At 41.8% G+C, this 17,932-nt stretch overlaps 1 protein-coding gene across 1 annotated transcript in view; it reads left to right on the top strand.

Annotated features, from left to right (window-relative positions):
- lysmd2 (LysM, putative peptidoglycan-binding, domain containing 2) overlaps positions 1 to 17,932 on the top strand; it is a 61,652-nt gene that overhangs the window by 38,315 nt on the left and 5,405 nt on the right. The window contains exon 2 of the mRNA XM_072278200.1: positions 5,149 to 5,489. Coding sequence (XP_072134301.1) covers positions 5,149 to 5,489 — 341 coding nt within the window. The remainder of the gene's footprint in view (positions 1 to 5,148; positions 5,490 to 17,932) is intronic.

Below are 17,932 nucleotides of genomic sequence, written 5' to 3'. Positions count from 1 at the left end.
AGGTGGTAGGTGAGGACAAGGGGAACCCTATTCCTAGTGGGGTGGCGGGAGGATGGGGTGAGAGCAGATGTGTGTGAAATGGGAGAGATGCGTTTGAGAGCAGATGGTGGAGGAAGGGAAGCCCCTTTCTTTAAAAAAGGAGGACATCTCCTTCGTCCTGGAATGAAAAGCCTCATCCTGAGAGCAGATGCAGCGGAGAAAGAGGAATTGCAAGAAGGGGATGTCATTTTTGCAAGAGACAGGGTGGGAAGAGAAATAGTCCAGGTAGCTGTGAGAGTCCGTAGGCTTATAGTAGACATCTGTAGATAAGCTGTCTCCAGGGATAGAGACAGAAAGATCAAGAAAGGGGAGGGAGGTGTTGGAAATGGACCAGGTAAACTTGAGGGCAGGCTGAAAGTTGGAGGCAAAGTTAATGAAGTCAACAAGCTCAGCATGCGTGCAGGAAGCAGCGCCAATGCGGTCGTCAATGTAGCGAAGGAAAAGTGGGGGACAGATACCAGAATAGGGTTGGAACATGGATTGTTCCACAAAGCCAACAAAAAGGCAGGCATAGCTAGGACCCATATGGGTGCCCGTGGCTACACCTTTAGTTTGGAGGAAGTGGGAGGAGCCAAAGGAGAAATTATTAAGAGTAAGGACTAATTCCGCTAGACGGAGGAGAGTGGTGGTAGAGGGGAACTGCTTAGGTCTGGAATCCAAAAAGAAGCAGAAAGCTTTGAGACCTTCCTGGTAGGGGATGGAGGTATATAGAGACTGGACATCCATGGTGAAAATAAAGCGATGGGGGCCAGGGAACTTAAAATCATCGAAAAGTTTCAGACCGTGAGAAGTGTCATGAACATAGGTAGGAAGGGATTGAACAAGGGGGCGATAAAACAGTGTCGAGGTATGCAGAAACGAGTTCGGTGGGGCAGGCGCAAGCTGAGACAATGGGTCTACCTGGACAGGCAGGTTTGTGGATCTTGGGTAGGAGGTAGAAACGGGAAGTGCGGGGTATGGGAACTATAAGGTTGGTAGCAGTGGATGGGAGATCCCCTGGAGTCGGTGATGGTGTGGGAGACAATGGCCTGGTGCTCCTAAGTGGGGTCATGATCGAAGGGTAAGTAAGAGGAGGTATCAACGAGTTGTCACTGTGCCTCGGCAAGGTAGAGGTCAGTACGCCAGACTACAACAGCACCCTCCTTATCAGCGGGTTTAATAGTAAGGTTAGGATTAGTGTGGAGGGAGTGGAGAGCAGAGTGTTCGGAAGAAGTGAGGTTGGAATGGGAACAAGGTGCGGTGAAGTCGAGACGGTTGATGTCCCGTCGGCAGTTAGCAATAAAGAGATCCAGAGCAGGCAGAAGACCAGAGCGGGGTGTCCATGAAGAGGAGGAGGGTTGAAGATGGGAGAAGGGGTCATCGGTGGGGGTGGGAGAGTCCTTTCCGAAGAAGTAGGCTCGAAGACGGAGCCGGCGGAAAAACAGTTCAGTGTCATGGCGAACGCAGAACTTGCTGAGGTGTGGGCGAAGGGGAACAAAGGTAAGGCCCTTACTGAGGACAGAGTGCTCTGCCTCAGAGAGTTGAAGGTCGGAGGGGATGGTAAAGACCCGGCACGGATGAGAAGTGAGATCAGAGGTGGGAGGGGGAGGGAGGCAGGTGGTGTCAGTGGAGAGGGGAGGGTTGGGGTGAGAGGAAGAAGGAATCAGATGATTGTTGTATACATAGAAGTCCATTACTGTCTGCGCCGCGATGCCAGGAAGATGAGAATCAGGTTTATTATCACTGGCATAGGTCATGAAATTAGTTAATTTGGCAGCAGCAGTTCAATGCAATGCATAGTATAGAAGAAGAGGAAAAAAGTAAATAAGTAAATCAATTACGGTATACGTATGTTGAATAGTTTAAAAATCGTGCAAAAAATGAGAAATAATCTATATTAAGAAAGTAAGGTAGTGTTCATGGGTTTAATGTCCATTTAGGAATTGGATGGCAGAGGGGAAGAAGCTGTTTCTGAATCACTGAGTGTGTGCCTTCAGGCTGCTGTACTTTAAACCTGAGAAAAGGGCATGCCCTGGGTGCTGGGGGTCCTTAATAATGGACGCTACCCTTCTGAGACGCTGTTCCTTAAAGATGTCCTGGGTACTTTGTAGGTGAGTACTCAAGATAGAGCTGGCTAAATTTACGACCCTCTGCAGCTTCTTTCGGTCCTGTGCAGTAGCCCCCTCACCCCCATACCAGACAGTGATGCAGCCTGTCAGAATGCTCTCCACGGTACATCTATAGAAGTTTTTGAGCGTTTGTGTTGACATACCAAATCTCTTCAAACTCCTAATGAAGTATAGTCGCTCTCCTGCCTTCTTTATAGCTGCATTGATATGTTGGGACCAGGTTAGGTCTTCAGAAATCTTGACACCCAGGAAATTGAAACTGCTCACTCTCTCCACTTCTGATCCCTCTATGAAGATTGGTATGTGTTCCCTCGTCTTACCCTTCCTGAAGTCCACAATCAGCTCTTTTGTCTTGCTGACGTTGAGTGCAAGTTTCTTGGCACACATCGAGCGATTGTGATATTAAGTGAACCCATTCGAGAGTGCTAAGCTTACATCAAGATTTTAAGCCTCTTCTGGTAGAGGTATTTAGAAGTACCCTAATTTTAGGGAGATTAGACTGTATCAACTGTTACTTACCTCAAGGAGATCTTGTGACTTTCTTGTGAGAATGATGTAATGGTCTTTTGGAGGTCACCTGATGTAATTTTCCTGCCGATGTGAGGTCATGTGATGGCATGTTCACCACGGGTGTAAAAGGGAAGACCCCTGGTGACGCAGTTAGTTTTCCAGCTAGAACGTTATTCAGGGTTTCCGTTCCGTTGCGTATTTGTTTAATGACGCAGTTTCATTTTTAAAACAGAGTGTTACGTTCTATTGTAAGGTACAATAGTGCTGGATTGGCAGTGTACCCATTTCTGCCAGATTTGTTGATGTACCTTTTCAGTAGTATTGGAGAGTGAAGACTTTATCAAAGTACAAGACCTGAAGGATTAAGAGAAGTAGGGAATGTTCGGCAGTTTAATAAAGGATCGACCTTATTGAGTCTTTGTTGAAGAAGTAGCGACCTGCATCGAAGATAACTCCTGCCAGAAGAGCAAGGTAGTTCATGCAGGATTTGTTTGCCAGAAGAAAGGTCAGTTGTTTTAAACCGTTTATTTCCTTCATCGTGAATCCTTTTGGACAGAACCAGCAGGAAAGTCGCATCTATGAAGAAATCCTTCTCCAGAGAAGTCTGTCCCAATTGAATGTATAAATCTGTTGGACTTTCGAATTTACCATTTTAAGAACTGTATTTGACTTTACCACTTTAAGAACTGTTTTCACATTTATCGCTTTAAGAACCAGTACCGAGTGGCAACTTGTTGAATGGCCACATAGCGGTTAACTTCCAGTTAAGGTTTTCATTTGTTTTTTTTATTGTTTATCCGTGTTTAATGAATGTTTTGTTGTTTTTATATAACCTGACTCGATTGATATTCATAGTTGCCAGCTACGTAACATAACCTACACTTCAAGGACTAGTTTACTTCACGTAAAGTGTCTTCCTGAAGCAGTCTAGCTGTCAATAAGCACTATTTTGAGTGACGGGTGCCCTACTCCTACCAGGGAGGAGATACTTCTAGCTAAAGAAGATGATAAAACATAGTTTATTTTTAAGTGAAGCACGTTTAGTTTCTGAGGAGTAATTTTTGACATATTTATAACTTGCAAAGATTTTCAAACAAAAGTACCATTCTTGTAAACTAGAAAGATATACCAACGAATGCACGATCCAAGGCTAAGGAATAAATTAGCCTTAGTATCTTCCCATCGTCACTCCTACCAACCTTGATTTCCTTCTAAACTTTATACTGTTTTTTTATTAATTGGCATTAATGGTATGTGATGTTTCTCAGCTACTTTATTAGGCCAGGTGGACCCTCTTGTTCTTTGTGATTGGGTCATAGTTTAACTAGGCCAACATGAACCCCATTGTTTATTGTGTTTAAATCAAAAGGATGATCAAAGTGTACTGGTTAGAGGTCAAGAGGGTGAGCAAAGTATATTAGTGGAGGTTGAACAACAAATATTTTGAACGTCTGCTGGTGTGCTGAGAAGGAGTTTACCTCAGTGAACAACAAACCCTGATTCTTCGACAGTTTCTGCTGCTGTGCTAAAAATAACTGAAGTTAGCAAAACGCCCTTTTGGGCCTGCAAGGTGAATATCCAATACCCAGTGAATTGCACACAGATTGGCATGGAGAGACTGCTTGTGAGAGAGGACCTTGGGCAAGTTGTGTGGTCCCTCAGCATCGAGTCGTGGGCTGAGGCTGTGACTGTTGACTGGCAGCTGCTGTTTCAGGTACTGAGAGACTGCCTGGTCTGTCTCCTCACTCCTGCGGGATGCAATGGGTTTGATGATGATTGCTGCCCTTTGAGTTGCTGTATCCAAACAAAGACGAGAGCAGCCAATGGTTGGAGGTGGTGACATGACCGTGGTATTGAGGTGGTCTGCCATTAAATAGACTGTGTGCTACTACAGTACATAATTGAGGACTTCTACTACAATAATTAAGGGGCCTCCTCACCAAAACTGGCCTCTCCCTCCCCAGTAGCTCAATTTGCATTCATTAGGAAGGTTTATAGCTAAGCACTGGTTTCATCCCATCAATCTTGTGGTTCAAGATAAGGTAACGGTAGTGTAACATTACTACGTTGCCAGTGACCCAGGTTCAACTCTGCCACTGTCTGTAAGGACTTCGTGCATTTTCCATGTGATTGCGTGGATTTCCTCTGAGGGCTCCAGTTTCCTCCCGTGTTCCAAAGACACTGGCCACGTGGGTGTATTTGGGTGGCATAGATCATTGGGCCTGAACATGTATCTCTACCATGCTGTATTTCTGAATCTAAATCTAAAATCTGCTTTTGAGTTTGGATTCCAAGGTTAAAGATTGTGTCTAATATACCTTGACTGTTTTACAACAACTTAATATGCATTGAATACTGACTAAATTTATTCAGTAAAACTATGCTCTTCTGTTGAGTCATAATTTATTTTGTAGATGTCACAACATGGGAAGGATGTAGTATTGTGAAACGTGCAGCTAAGGTGTTAACATTTATCGTGATTCTGTTCTAGACGGAGCAAATAAAAAGAGCAAATAAACTCTTCACAAGCGACTGCATATTCCTGAGGAAAACCCTCCTTATCCCGGTCATATCGGAGAAGGGGACTCTGTTTAATGGACTGAACTCATTGGACTCTCCTGAGAATGAATCCAGAGAGACGTATGCTCTCAATAATGAGAGGCCGCTGAATATAGAAGAAGAAAGTTCTTCGTCTCCGAGTCCAGAAGATCCTGACACTAGGCCCATTCAGCCTGAGGAACTTTCTGCTAAAGACTACTTGCAAAGACTGGACTTGCAGATTAAACTGTCAACGCAAGCAGCTGCTAAAACAATACAGGAGGACGAATATGGGTAATTGTCTTTTAATTAGTAGCATAATATATGTGTGACTGTACTGCAGCTGTTTTGATGTTATCCCATATATAGATGTTAGAAATAAGCTGTTGAAATATTTTGAAAATTAATATGTTTTAGGCTGTAATAGAGAAAATTCTTCTACTTTTAAAGATATATGTCATGCTATGTAGTTATATATCCCTTGGCCACTGATTATTAGTAATATGTTCAGCATGGAAACATATTTAATAGAGGATGTTACTGAAATGATTTCTGTTGCCTTTTCATTCCTCAAAAAAACATATCAAAGCTACTTAATACAGATTTTAATAGTTGACCTTTTAGATGTTCAGTGACATTGAAGATGACATTTTCAAATAATTGGTTAAATTAGTATTTACATAGAAACATAGAAAATAGGTGCAGGAGTAGGCCATTCGGCCCTTCGAGCCTGCACCGCCACTTATTATGATCATGGCTGATCATCCAACTCAGAACACCGCCCCAGCCTTCCCTCCATACCCCCTGACCCCCGTAGCCACAAGGGCCATATCTAACTCCCTCTTAAATATAGCCAATGAACTGACCTCAACTGTTTGCTGTGGCAGAGAATTCCACAGATTCACCACTCTCTGTGTGAAGAAGTTTTTCCTAATCTCGGTCCTAAAAGGCTTCCCCTCTATCCTCAAACTGTGACCCCTCGTTCTGGACTTCCCCAACATCGGGAACAATCTTCCTGCATCTAGCCTGTCCAATCCCTTTAGGATCTTATACGTTTCAATCAGATCCCCCCTCAATCTTCTAAATTCCAACGAGTACAAGCCCAGTTCATCCAGTCTTTCTTCATATGAAAGTCCTGCCATCCCAGGAATCAATCTGGTGAACCTTCTCTGTACTCCCACTATGGCAAGGATGTCTTTCCTCAGATTAGGGGACCAAAACTGCACACAGTACTCCAGGTGTGGTCTCACCAAGGCCTTGTACAACTGCAGTAGTACCTCCCTGCTCCTGTACTCAAATCCTCTCGCTATAAATGCCAGCATACCATTCGCCTTTTTCACCACCTGCTGTACCTGCATGCCCACTTTCAATGACTGGTGTATAATGACACCCAGGTCTCGTTGCACCTCCCCTTTTCCTAATCGGCCACCATTCAGATAATAATCTGTTTTCCTATTTTTGCCACCAAAGTGGATAACTTCACTTTGTTTAAGCCAGACTACAAATAAGTCAACAGTGAGGATTATGGAAACAAGAATGGGACATTTTGCATTTTCAGTGAAATTTGGCCAATTGATGGAAGTCCTTATACCCACCTGTACTGCAGATCAATCCTTTTGGTTAAGAAGAATCTTCTCTCCAAGGTGAAGGGTTTGAAAGGGTAAAGGGATAAAAAAAAATGATGCCTTGGCTTTGTTTGTTGAGAAGCAAGCAGCTGCAAATATTGAAAATCTGAAATAAAAGGTCCGGAAACTTGAACTTTGTTTTCCCTTCATGCATGCTGCCTGACTTCTTGAACATTTCCAGCATCTTCTGCTTTACAGAGTACGGGCAATCTCTACCATCCTTTTCATGTTAAGAGGATCGGATATAAACTTTGTTTCTTAAGTAAAAAAGTACTTAATTTTTAGTACTGGGGGAGGGGGCAGAGTCTCTATCCCTATGTCACTCTGCCCCCTCCCCCAGCTGCTTATCACCTCCCTCATGGTTCTGCCTCCTCCTACTACCCATTGTATTTTCCCCTATTCCTTCTTCACCTTTCCTGCCTATCCCCTCCCTGCTCCCCCTCCCCCACCCCTTTATCTTTCCCCTTACTGGTTTTTCACCTGGAACCTACCAGCCTTCTCCTTCCCACCCTCCCCCCACCTTCTTTATAGGGCCTCTGCCCCTTCCCTCTACAGTCCTGACGAAGGGTTCCGGCCCGAAACGTCGACCAATCTTTTCCACCGATGCTGCCCGACCTGCTGAGTTCCTCCAGCGTGTTGTGAGTGTTGCTTTGACCCCAGCATCTGCAGATTATTTTGTGTAGTGGATAACTCTACTTCGAATTACAGCAAGTTGCAACGTAATGCATCCCCAGCTTTCCCATATGCGGGACTGACTCTTCTAGGAATTAACTACAATTGGCTATATGCCCTTCCTCATCCATATTTAGCTTTTGACCAGGGTTCAATCTAGTTATTTTTAGACAAGATTCTTGCAGCTTTCAGCAATTTCATCTCATGGACTGACAGTTCCCCAAGATGAAAGATTGGAAATCTGATGTGCCAGCTTCAGTTTGTATTGTACAATTTGTACACGCAGAATGGCAAAAATCAGAAGGGGGCTGCAGTTTCTTTATGATGGAACATGAATTCTAAATCACTGTCCATTTATTTCCCTTTCTGTGACAGCATCATTTTGTAGTTTTTGCATGGTTTTAATTTTTCCTGCCACAGAAGCAGCCAGCAGGGCATTACTCAATCAGTCTGAAGTTGTGACTTTCCATTGCCTGTGAGGAAGCCCTAGTGTTCCAAGGTTCACTTTCTGTTGTGGAGGGCTAAGGTCACAACAGTTCAATTTGGGAGATGATTATAAACGTTTGCATGTGACAAATACCAGATTGGTGCCAAAACTGATCAAGGCATTTCGGAATTCTTAGAAGTGACCCTGTGATGCACATGTCAGATACAAATTCAATGGTGTGCCTGATGTTTCAGTTTAAAGCATTCCTTGAAATTCCTGGATCTTCATGTTAATTTTGATCCACGTCATCCCCCTGTAAAAAAATTAAATTACAAACATTTTAACATGATCCCATTATTTCACATGATTTGATTGCTGAGGTGATGGCGTCTTCTTCATAGGAGAAGAATCAGGATGAGATACTCAAAATTCTTGAGTACAAGTTATTCAGAAAAGGTTGGGAATGTTAAAACAATAAAAAAGGAAGGATGACTGAACTTGCAGGCAGAGAATGAGTGGTTTAAGGAGAGTGAAGTACAATTAAGATGCACGGAGTTGACTTTGGAGAGGGGGAGGATGTGGTTGAGATAATTAAAGATTGCACAGTTTCAGTTTCTCCCAAAGAAGGATATGCTGCGAAAATCTCTTGGAAGGAAAGATGGAGAAAATGATGAGGAGATGCTCTAAAGGCTGGTTACCTGGTTCACATTAGGTTGTTGAGGATGGATAATTGCTAAAATCTTTTAGTCTCCCCTCCTCTATGCGACAGAACACTGGGAAATGGTGGTTACAGCCTTATTCAAAAATGGGATACAAGGATATGGCTGACAGGTGAGTTGGTTTTATCCTGGGTAGTGGGAAACCTTTTGAAATAATTAGGAGCATAAAATAAAATATGTTAATAAAGGAAAGATAGAATAGATTGCGTAAATTGTGATTGACTAATCTGATTGAATTTTTTGATAAGGCAACAGAAGGTAGATGAAAGGGTCCATTAGCTGAAAGTTTATTGTTGACAAGATGCTGGATCTATAATTGAAGAAAAAATAGCTAGTTATTTAAAGAAGCTTGGTGTAATCAAGCAGAGACAATATAGTGTTATAAAAGGAACTTCAAATTAATAAATGATTAGCAAATTTGTTATAACTGTTTGAGGATGTAAGAAGCAACATTCTGTAGATGTAATATAGTTAGTTTTCAGAAAGCAGTTGGTAAGGTGTCACATAAAAGACTGCTGCATATGTTCAGGGTACACTATATTTGGGGGTACTTTGACAGCGTAGGTTGAAGATTTGTTATTACTTTATTTTATCTTAAATATTTTATATTTAAGAAACAGATAGGTTTTTACATAGTAAGGGAATTAAGGGTTATGGGGAAAAGGCAGGTAGACGGAGCTGAGTTTACGGACAGATCAGCCATGATCTTACTGAATGGCGGGGTAGGCTCGATGGGCCAGATGGCCTACTCCTGCTCCTATTTCTTATATTCTTATGTTATTAGGTAGCATTTTAAGATATTGAGATGAATGGGTTAAATATAGCAAATGCACTTTAATGTGGCTATGCATTTCTGTAAGGAATTTCAAATCAGTCTATTAACTAAGTGGAGAAAGATTGTGAATGAGCAAGGTACATAGGGATCTTGATGTGCTTGTATATGAACCGTAATAAGTAACCAGGCAGTTACAACAAATGTTTAGGAAAGTAATGGCATATTTGCCTTTAATGCAAGGGATGAGATATTTAGAAATCTGGAAGTATTAATATAATTGTATCAGGTATTAGTAAGGCTGTACCCTGTATCAGGAGCACAGAGCACAGTTTTGGTCCTCTTATTAAAGAAGCATTATATACTTTTGAGGTAGTCATAAAGAAATTCGTTCACCCATTACAAGAGGGTAAAAAAAAATTACATCTACATTCTTTTGAATTTAGAAGATTTGAGGGGTGACTTAACTAAAATATTCAACTATTGGCTCCCCCTGCACAGTTATGATGGAATCAGATTGTCCCACGCCCAGTGATGGGTTTCAATAACCTTGAAGTATCAGCTGAAGTTAAATTGTGAACAAGTGTTATTTCCCGAAGACTGGTACTCATTTTAATTAATATCTGCTATCCATACTTTCATAACTCCATAATAATCCCAACAGTACGTTTTTTGCAAGGTTAGGGAAATTAAGGCTATGGGGAATCAGTACAGAAGAGGAGATCTGGGGAAAATCGATCATATTCATGTTGAATAGTGGGGCAAGTGGGCTACTTATGTTCCTATTTTCAAGTGTTCTAATGAGTGTATCAAGTATTTTTTTAAGATTTATTCACTTTGTACCCAGGTCAAATCTAGTTTATCATCATGTGCACCAGTACAGTGAGGTACAGTACAATGAAAATTTGTTTGCAGCAACAACACAGGCATGTAGACGCTAACAACAACACAAAATCTAAATCATACGCTAAAATTTTATCATACAGTGAAAACAATCTGGCTGACAGCCAATCAATTTTCACATTGCTTGTGACATTCTGAACTTCATTAACACTTCCTTTTTTCCTGCTGTTCAATGCACTTGGTATTGACTTTGAAATTCTGCTGCACAGTTACAAAATAATATTGTGTCTGTGTGTATCACCTGTAAGGAGTAAATTTTGAAATGAGTCAGAAAACTGCTTTTCATTAGTTTCACACTGTACGGAGTTTGATTAGTTAAATTTGCCACTGCTTACTTTCCATGTACTTTCTTCTGCATTTGCTAAACAAGGTCCTCTCTCTTTTCTCTCCCTGCCACACCCCACCCCACCCTACCCTCTAAAGATCTATTGAGAGGATAGGTATTGATTTTGAGTGTTTGTCCTCATGGCACATGTAGCTTGCAAAACTAAAAACATAATTTGTTGTGCGTAGGAACCACCAAAGTGATATTTTCTTGTGTTGCTCTGATTGTAAACTTAACAGTATGTTGCTGTCCACCTTCTGAACTTGAGAATTTGCCAACATTGATCATAATGTTTATATTTGGTTAAAGAAATTGTATCTCAGTTTCATGTCTTCATAAAGCACTAAATACTCTGCAGCCCTACCATTTGCTGCAATTTTACACAAGTTAGAAAAGTTTTGTTAGTTTTGGCTTTTTCACCAAGTTTTACACTCCATTTACTTTTATTATCAGCAAAACCCCTGAGATGCATGCAAAGCTGTGGTTTTCTACAGCACCATGAAATGCAATATGCATTCCAGAAATAATTATAAACTTGCATTCAGATTAGGAGCAGGAGTAGAACACTCACCCCCTTGTGCCTTCTCTGCCAGTCAATACAATGGTGACATCAGTACCATATTCCACCAATCTTTATAACTTCAACCTCACATTTATCAAGAGTGTGTGTCAAGGAGGGAAATTGTGTGAGAATAAATGGAGTTCTAGGGTGGAAACTGGGAGGTGGGATGGAGATGTGTCTCTGCCAAAGGAAGTGTAAAACACTCCTTCCTCCACTCCGCCCCCCCCCCCACTATCCTGCAGGTCACCCTTGGTCAAAGTGTAGCACCTACTTAGCCCCTTGATCAGGGTCACGTGAACCATGGGAGCAGGTGGTGGATGGTCCTACTAGCAGCCGGTGCATATAACAAGTCTTGGTTATGTGACCACCTATGCCAGACAAACAATCTCTGAAGATTCTTGAAATTGGCTGAGGGCACCCATTTTGTAAAGACACTGTCTAGAAGAAGGCAATGGAAAACCAATTTTGTAGAAGAATTTGCCAAGAACGATCATGGTCTTGGAAAGACCATGATCGCCTATGTCATACGACATGGCACATAATGATGATGAATTTGGAGACACAATAGCAACTCTGTTAAGTAGTGCAATTGTTTGAACCTTGAATCCGTGATGACATAAGTTGGGGTTGGGGGGTTGTTCAGTTTGTTTCCCCAGAACACTATTGGGTAGAAATGCTGGGCACTGTTGGAATTCGGTTAACCATTACAAAGTGCATTTTGAAAAAGGCATATCCTCTCAACATCTGAGTTAGCAGAAACAGTTTTTCACACATTTTAATTGAGGTGATTATTTTCACAGTATAGAAGTTACAGTTTGAATTCAGACAGTGCAACCAAATGAATGGATGAGGGAGCTGAACGGTTCTCTAATTTATTCATTGGAAAGGGTTGGTGGTCCCCTATAATAGTACTTTGGTTTATAAGCCCACTGATTTATATTTCATCAACATATTCTGTATAAATAGTACAGAGTTCAATGTAGGCACAGTTTGTGGCTGCCAGCACCAGTGGTGCATGCGAGCTCAATTTCAATGTTTAAGAGAAGTTTGGATAGGTACATGGATAGTAGACGTAGGGAGGCTGTGGTCCCGGTGCAGGTTGATGGCAGTCGGCGGTTTATTGGCTAGTTGAGCTGAAGATCCTGTGTCTGTGCTGTACTTTTCTATGACTCTATTTAGTGCAAGTATATGATGGTACACATTGTGTATAATTCTGGCAGAAAGGCTTGTAGTATTAATAGTGAAGCACTTTCTTCTGATGGATTAGCTTTACGAATCTATAAATAATTAGGAGCGGGGCTGCTGGGTTCACTTGATGCAGTGATGTAGAAATTTGCTGAATCTCATTTGGTATATTCTGTGCATTTGAGTGTTGCACTGTAGAAAGGAAATATTGGCCTAGGAGAGATTCTATGAAGTACCATGTTGATGCATAGGATAAAGCAGTTATGATTAAAAAAATTAGATTAGCTGTTATTATACATCTCACAACTGAGCAGCTGAGATGGTTGACATGTTCAAAATAAAGTAGAACACTAAAAATTAAGAAACTGGCTCCTCTAGTTTGGGTGGCAATTCCATAAAGACCATTGCTGATCAAATCTTGGCCTCAACATTGCTTTCCCATTCTCTTCTCATACTTTTCTACTCCCTTGTAGTTCCATAATGAGAACATCTGCAGATGCTGGAAATCCAAGCAACATTCATAAAATGCTGGAGGAACTCAGCAGGTCAGGTAGCATCTATGAAAAAGATTTAACAGGCGATGATTCGGGCCCAGACCCTTCATCAGGACTTGTAGTTCCAATGTCCATCAATCTTTGCCTTAAAAAGCTCCATGCTTGCAGTTCCATGAGGTGGAGGATCCCAAAGATTCATGACTGAGGGAAAAAGTTCTTCCTTATCTGTATCTTAAATTGTCAACTGCTTATTTGGAACTGTGCACCTAATTCTAGATACCTCCACTAGTAGAAACATCTCGACATTCACCCCGTCAATTCCCACTTAAAACTTGGATTTCAGTAAGATGTTCTGTTCTTGATGCTCCATCAGGAAGGAGGCACAGGAGCTTTAGGTTCCACGCCCGCAGGTTCAGGAACAGTTATTACTCTTCAACCATCAGGCTTCTGAACCAGAGGGGATAACGACACTCATTCCAAGACTGAACTTATTCCACAAGCTATGCATTCACTTTCAAGGACTCTACAACTCATTTTTCTCAATATTATTTATTTATTATTATTTTTGAGGAGGTTTTTTTTGCACATTGCTTGTTTGTCATTGTTTTTGTGTAGTTTTAATTGATGCTGTTTGTATTTCTTTGCTTTTCTGTGAATGCCTGCAAGAAAATGAATCTCAAGGTAGTTTATGGTGACATATACGTACAGTCATAATAAATTTACTTTGAACTTTGAGTCTGCATTTAAATGTTCTATGTTCCAATGAGTATAGGCTCAACACGCTCAATTTTTTTTACCGTTCATCAATCAGAATCAGGTTTAATATCACATGTATATATTGTGAAATTTGTTAACTTTACGGCAGCAGTACAATGCAATACATGATAAATAGATATAGAGAAAAAACTGAATTACAGTAAATATACATAGGTCTATTAAATAGTTAAGTTGAAGCTAGTGCAAAAAACCCAATAAAAGTAGTGAGGTGGAGTTCATGGATTCAATGTCCATTTAGAAATTGAATGGCAGAGGGGAAGAAGCTGTTCCTGAATTGCTGAGTGTGTGCCTTCGGGCTTCTGTACCTCCTACCTGATGATAACAGTGAGAAGGGAGCACGTCCTGGGTGGTGGGGGGTCTTCAGTGATGATGCCACCTACCTAAGGCACCGCTCCTTGAAGATGTCGTGGACACTTTCATCTCAGCAAATAATCGAGTGAATCTCCTCTTGCACCACCTAGAAGGAGGTATATTGTTCTTTAAATTGGGAGGCCAAACCTGTTTCACAGTACTCCAGGTGCAGTCTCGCTTGTGTCCTGAAGAGTTCTGTCAAAGCATCCAATAGGATTATAGAAAAACATTACAATAGGCACTACCTTCTCTTCATTGCACAGTGTATTGCAAAGAGAGCTAGCTATAAATCAAAATACCTGGAAGGAAGATAAATGCTTGATATTAAGAGTGCAGGCTAGACAGAAAATTGGTATTTAAGGAACAATACAAGCTCCATAGATGAATGACTTATGTTTATATTCTTGTTTACAATGTCTGTTGTTGCAAACGTTTTTGGTGAGAACAATTTAAGATGAGCTTAAATAACTCCACAGTCTTGGCGTGTCGTCACTCAAGTTTGTGAGTATGTTGTTGCCAGGAAAGTTAATTGGTTGAATAACAACACCGGGAGTTTGTGATTTTGATGTATTGAATCCTGCATTGTCTCAGCTGGGAAGCTTTCCATGGCAGATGTTATCACCATCTCTGTGCATTATAATTGCATTGACAGGCCAGCTACAAGATTAGAATCCAAGCGCTAATTTTCGCAAGCTGCTTTAGTAGAATAAACACAACAAAAATGGTAATTGTGTATCTTAAAAAGTGAAAAGCACAGGAGCATAATTGGCATCTGTGGAGGAAAGAAACATCGTTCAAAAATATTGATCTCAGCCGTTCAAAAGCTGATTCTGTTATTCTGTTTGTATTTCTGAAGTCTTGCAGTATTCTGTAACAATCTGAGGAACATACATATACAATAGCTAGGGTGCCTAAGACTTTTGCTTAGTACTGAAGTAATTTTATGTATTGCACTGTACTGCTGCAGCAATAAAAAGCAAATTTCATGACGTGGGAGTGATGATAAACCTGATTCTGATGTGGGTTTCTATTATGGACTGAGAGTGGAAGGTGGGGTGGGAGAGGGAATCATAGTTGGGAAAAGGAGGAGGGAGCAGGAATGTCAGAGAGACATTTTTCAATGATCATTAAACCAATTGTTTGTAATCAAATGACCTTGCCTGGTGTATCAGGCTTGGGTGAGTCTGCACCTGTGCCAACCCCTGCCTCTGGCACTCCTTCTCTGCCTTCTGTCCTACACCCCTTGCGCGTCTCTACCCTCACTAATCCCAACATCCTTTTCTCCTGCCAGATTTACAGACTCGCTCCACCATCATCGATGCTGCCCTCATCCCATCCTCCTGCCACCACAACAGGGATAAGGCTTCTCTTGTCCGCACCTACCACCCCAACTAGCCTCTGCATCCAACACATAATTTTCAGTGACTTCTGCCATATCTAACGGGATCCCAGCACTTTTTTCCCTCCCTCCCACTTTCCACTTCCACAGGGATTGCTCCCTACGCGACACCCTTGTCCATTCATCCCTCCCCACTGATCTCCCTCCTGGTACTTGTCCTTGTGAGTGAAGCAAGTGCCGTACCTGCCCCTACACCTCTTCCCTTACTACGATTCAGGGCCACAAACCGTCCTTCCAGTTGAGGCAACACTTCACCTGTGAGACTTTTGGGGTCATCTACTGTATCCAGTGTGGCCTCCGGTATGAGACCTTGCATAGATTGGGAGACCACTTCATTGAGCACCAACCAGAGTCTGTCAGAAGAAGTGGGATCTCCCTGTGTCCACCCATTTCAATTCTACTTCCCATTCTCATTCAGACATGTCAGTCCTTGGCCTTCTCTACTGCACTGATGAGGCTACCCTCAGTTTGGATGAGTATATTCCATCTGGGTAGCCTCCAACTTAATGGCATGAACATTGATTTCTTGTTTCCCTCTCCCACCTTATCTCCTTACCTGTCCACCATGTCCATCTGCTGCATCTCCCCCTTCCGTGGTCTTCTACACTCTCCTAACCGATTCCCCCTTCTCCAGCCCTTTATTTCTTCCACTGATCAAATTCCCAGCTCTGTACTTCACCTCTTCCCCACCCCCCTCCCAGTTTCACCTATCACCTACTACCTTATACCTCCTCCCCTCCCTCACCTTCTTGCTCTGACCTCATCTTTTTTTTCCAGTCCAAATGAAGGGTCTCGGCCAGAAATGTCAGCTGTTCACTCTTTTCCATAGATACTACCTGCCTTGCTGAGTTCCTCCAGAATTTTGTGTGTTGCTTGGATTTCCAGCATCTGCAGATTTTATCATGTCTGTGTTACAAATTTCCTCTCTTGGCTCCATGTTGACAAATACAGTACTGTGCAAAAGTCTTAGGCACCCAAGCTATATCAATGTGCCTGGGACTTTTGCACAGTACTGTATATACATAAGCTTTTATTCCTAATACTTTTACATATGCTGTATGTTCCTGTTTGCCAGAATAAAACTGTATCTAATTGATGATCTAAGTCAAATGAATAGTCCAGAACTGTCTTTGAAATAAAAATAGGAAATGCTGGAAATATTCAGCAGGTGAGGGAGCATCTGTGGAAATAGGTAGTGAATGGTTATTGATCTAAAACATTGTCTCCTTCCAGCACATCAATTCCAGCTGGTGTTTGCAATGCATTTTGTTTCTCTTTGAGTTCCAGGTTTTGGATTACCAGAAGTTTTATTTTTAATCTTGTCAAGAACCTGCAAAGGACACTGGGATTAGAGCTTGCATTTCATGGAGGAGAGAGTTTGTTGGGCTGATCCCACACTTCATGCAGAGAACAAATAGTTGGAGATATAATAAGTAACTAACTGTATCTGGTGTTGACAAATACACTGTTTCCTAGAATCTCATAGGAATCTGTCTGACCTTCAATCCTGCAGCAGAACTTGTAAACAAAAAAAATATAAACAATAGCCATTCATCTTTGGAGTTTGTCCTGCGGTCTACTTCTGTTTATTTATTGAATTTATTTTTTGGGGAACAGGCCTTTCCAGCCCCTCAAGCTACAATGCCCAGCGATTCCCCCAATCACCGGACAATTTATAATGTCCAATTAACCTACCATACCTACCATCTGGTATGTCTTTTGTGGGAGGAAACCGGAGCACCCGGAGGAAACCCGTGCTGTCACAGTTGCGAATATATAAGCTCCTTACAGGCAGCAACGGTAATTGAACCCAGGTCACCTGTGTTGTGCTAACCATCCCGGTAGCCTAGTGGTTATCCTGGCCCCATCCTCTAGCATTCTTTTTTTGTGTGATTAGATTGAAAACTAGGATGAGAAACTTAAAGTCAAGGTAAACACAAGAGATTCTGCAGATGCTTAAGATCTTGAGCAACACACGGGCAATGCTGGAGGAAGTCAGCATCTATGGAGGGGAATAAACATGATTGCTGAAGGGTCTCGCACGAAATGTCGACTGTTTATTCTCCTTTATAGATGCTGCCTGACTTCCAGAATGTTGTATGTGTTGCTTAAAATCAGGGTACTGCTTAACAAGAGAGAATGTGTTATGGTAGAAGAGTATTGGCGACAAGAATAGGGATAGTAGGTGAATGGTGCCTTCGTGCAGGGAGGGGCTTTCCCTGAAAGCACCATCACAGGCAGACAGGGTAGTGAAAAAAGCTAGTTGAGGTAGGACATTGTGTTGCAGTTGTACAAGACATTGAGGTTGCACTTGGAGTATTACGTGCAGTTTTGGTTCCCCTAACATACCAAGGATGACATGAAACTGGAAAGAGTACAAAGGAGATTTATAAGAATGTTGCTGGGTCTCCAGAACCTGAGTTATAGGAAGAGCTTTTCTCACTGGTATCAGTGGCAGTGACACGTCAGGGTGAGTGACCATGTTGATGTGATATTGAAATGTTCATTTTAATGAACTTGCATCAT

The sequence above is a fragment of the Mobula birostris genome, chromosome 14 (genome assembly GCF_030028105.1).
Source record: "Mobula birostris isolate sMobBir1 chromosome 14, sMobBir1.hap1, whole genome shotgun sequence".
Classification (NCBI taxonomy): domain Eukaryota; kingdom Metazoa; phylum Chordata; class Chondrichthyes; order Myliobatiformes; family Myliobatidae; genus Mobula; species Mobula birostris.
The sequence above is the reverse complement of the archived record's forward strand: the minus strand, read 5'-3'. Positions and strand labels throughout refer to the sequence as shown.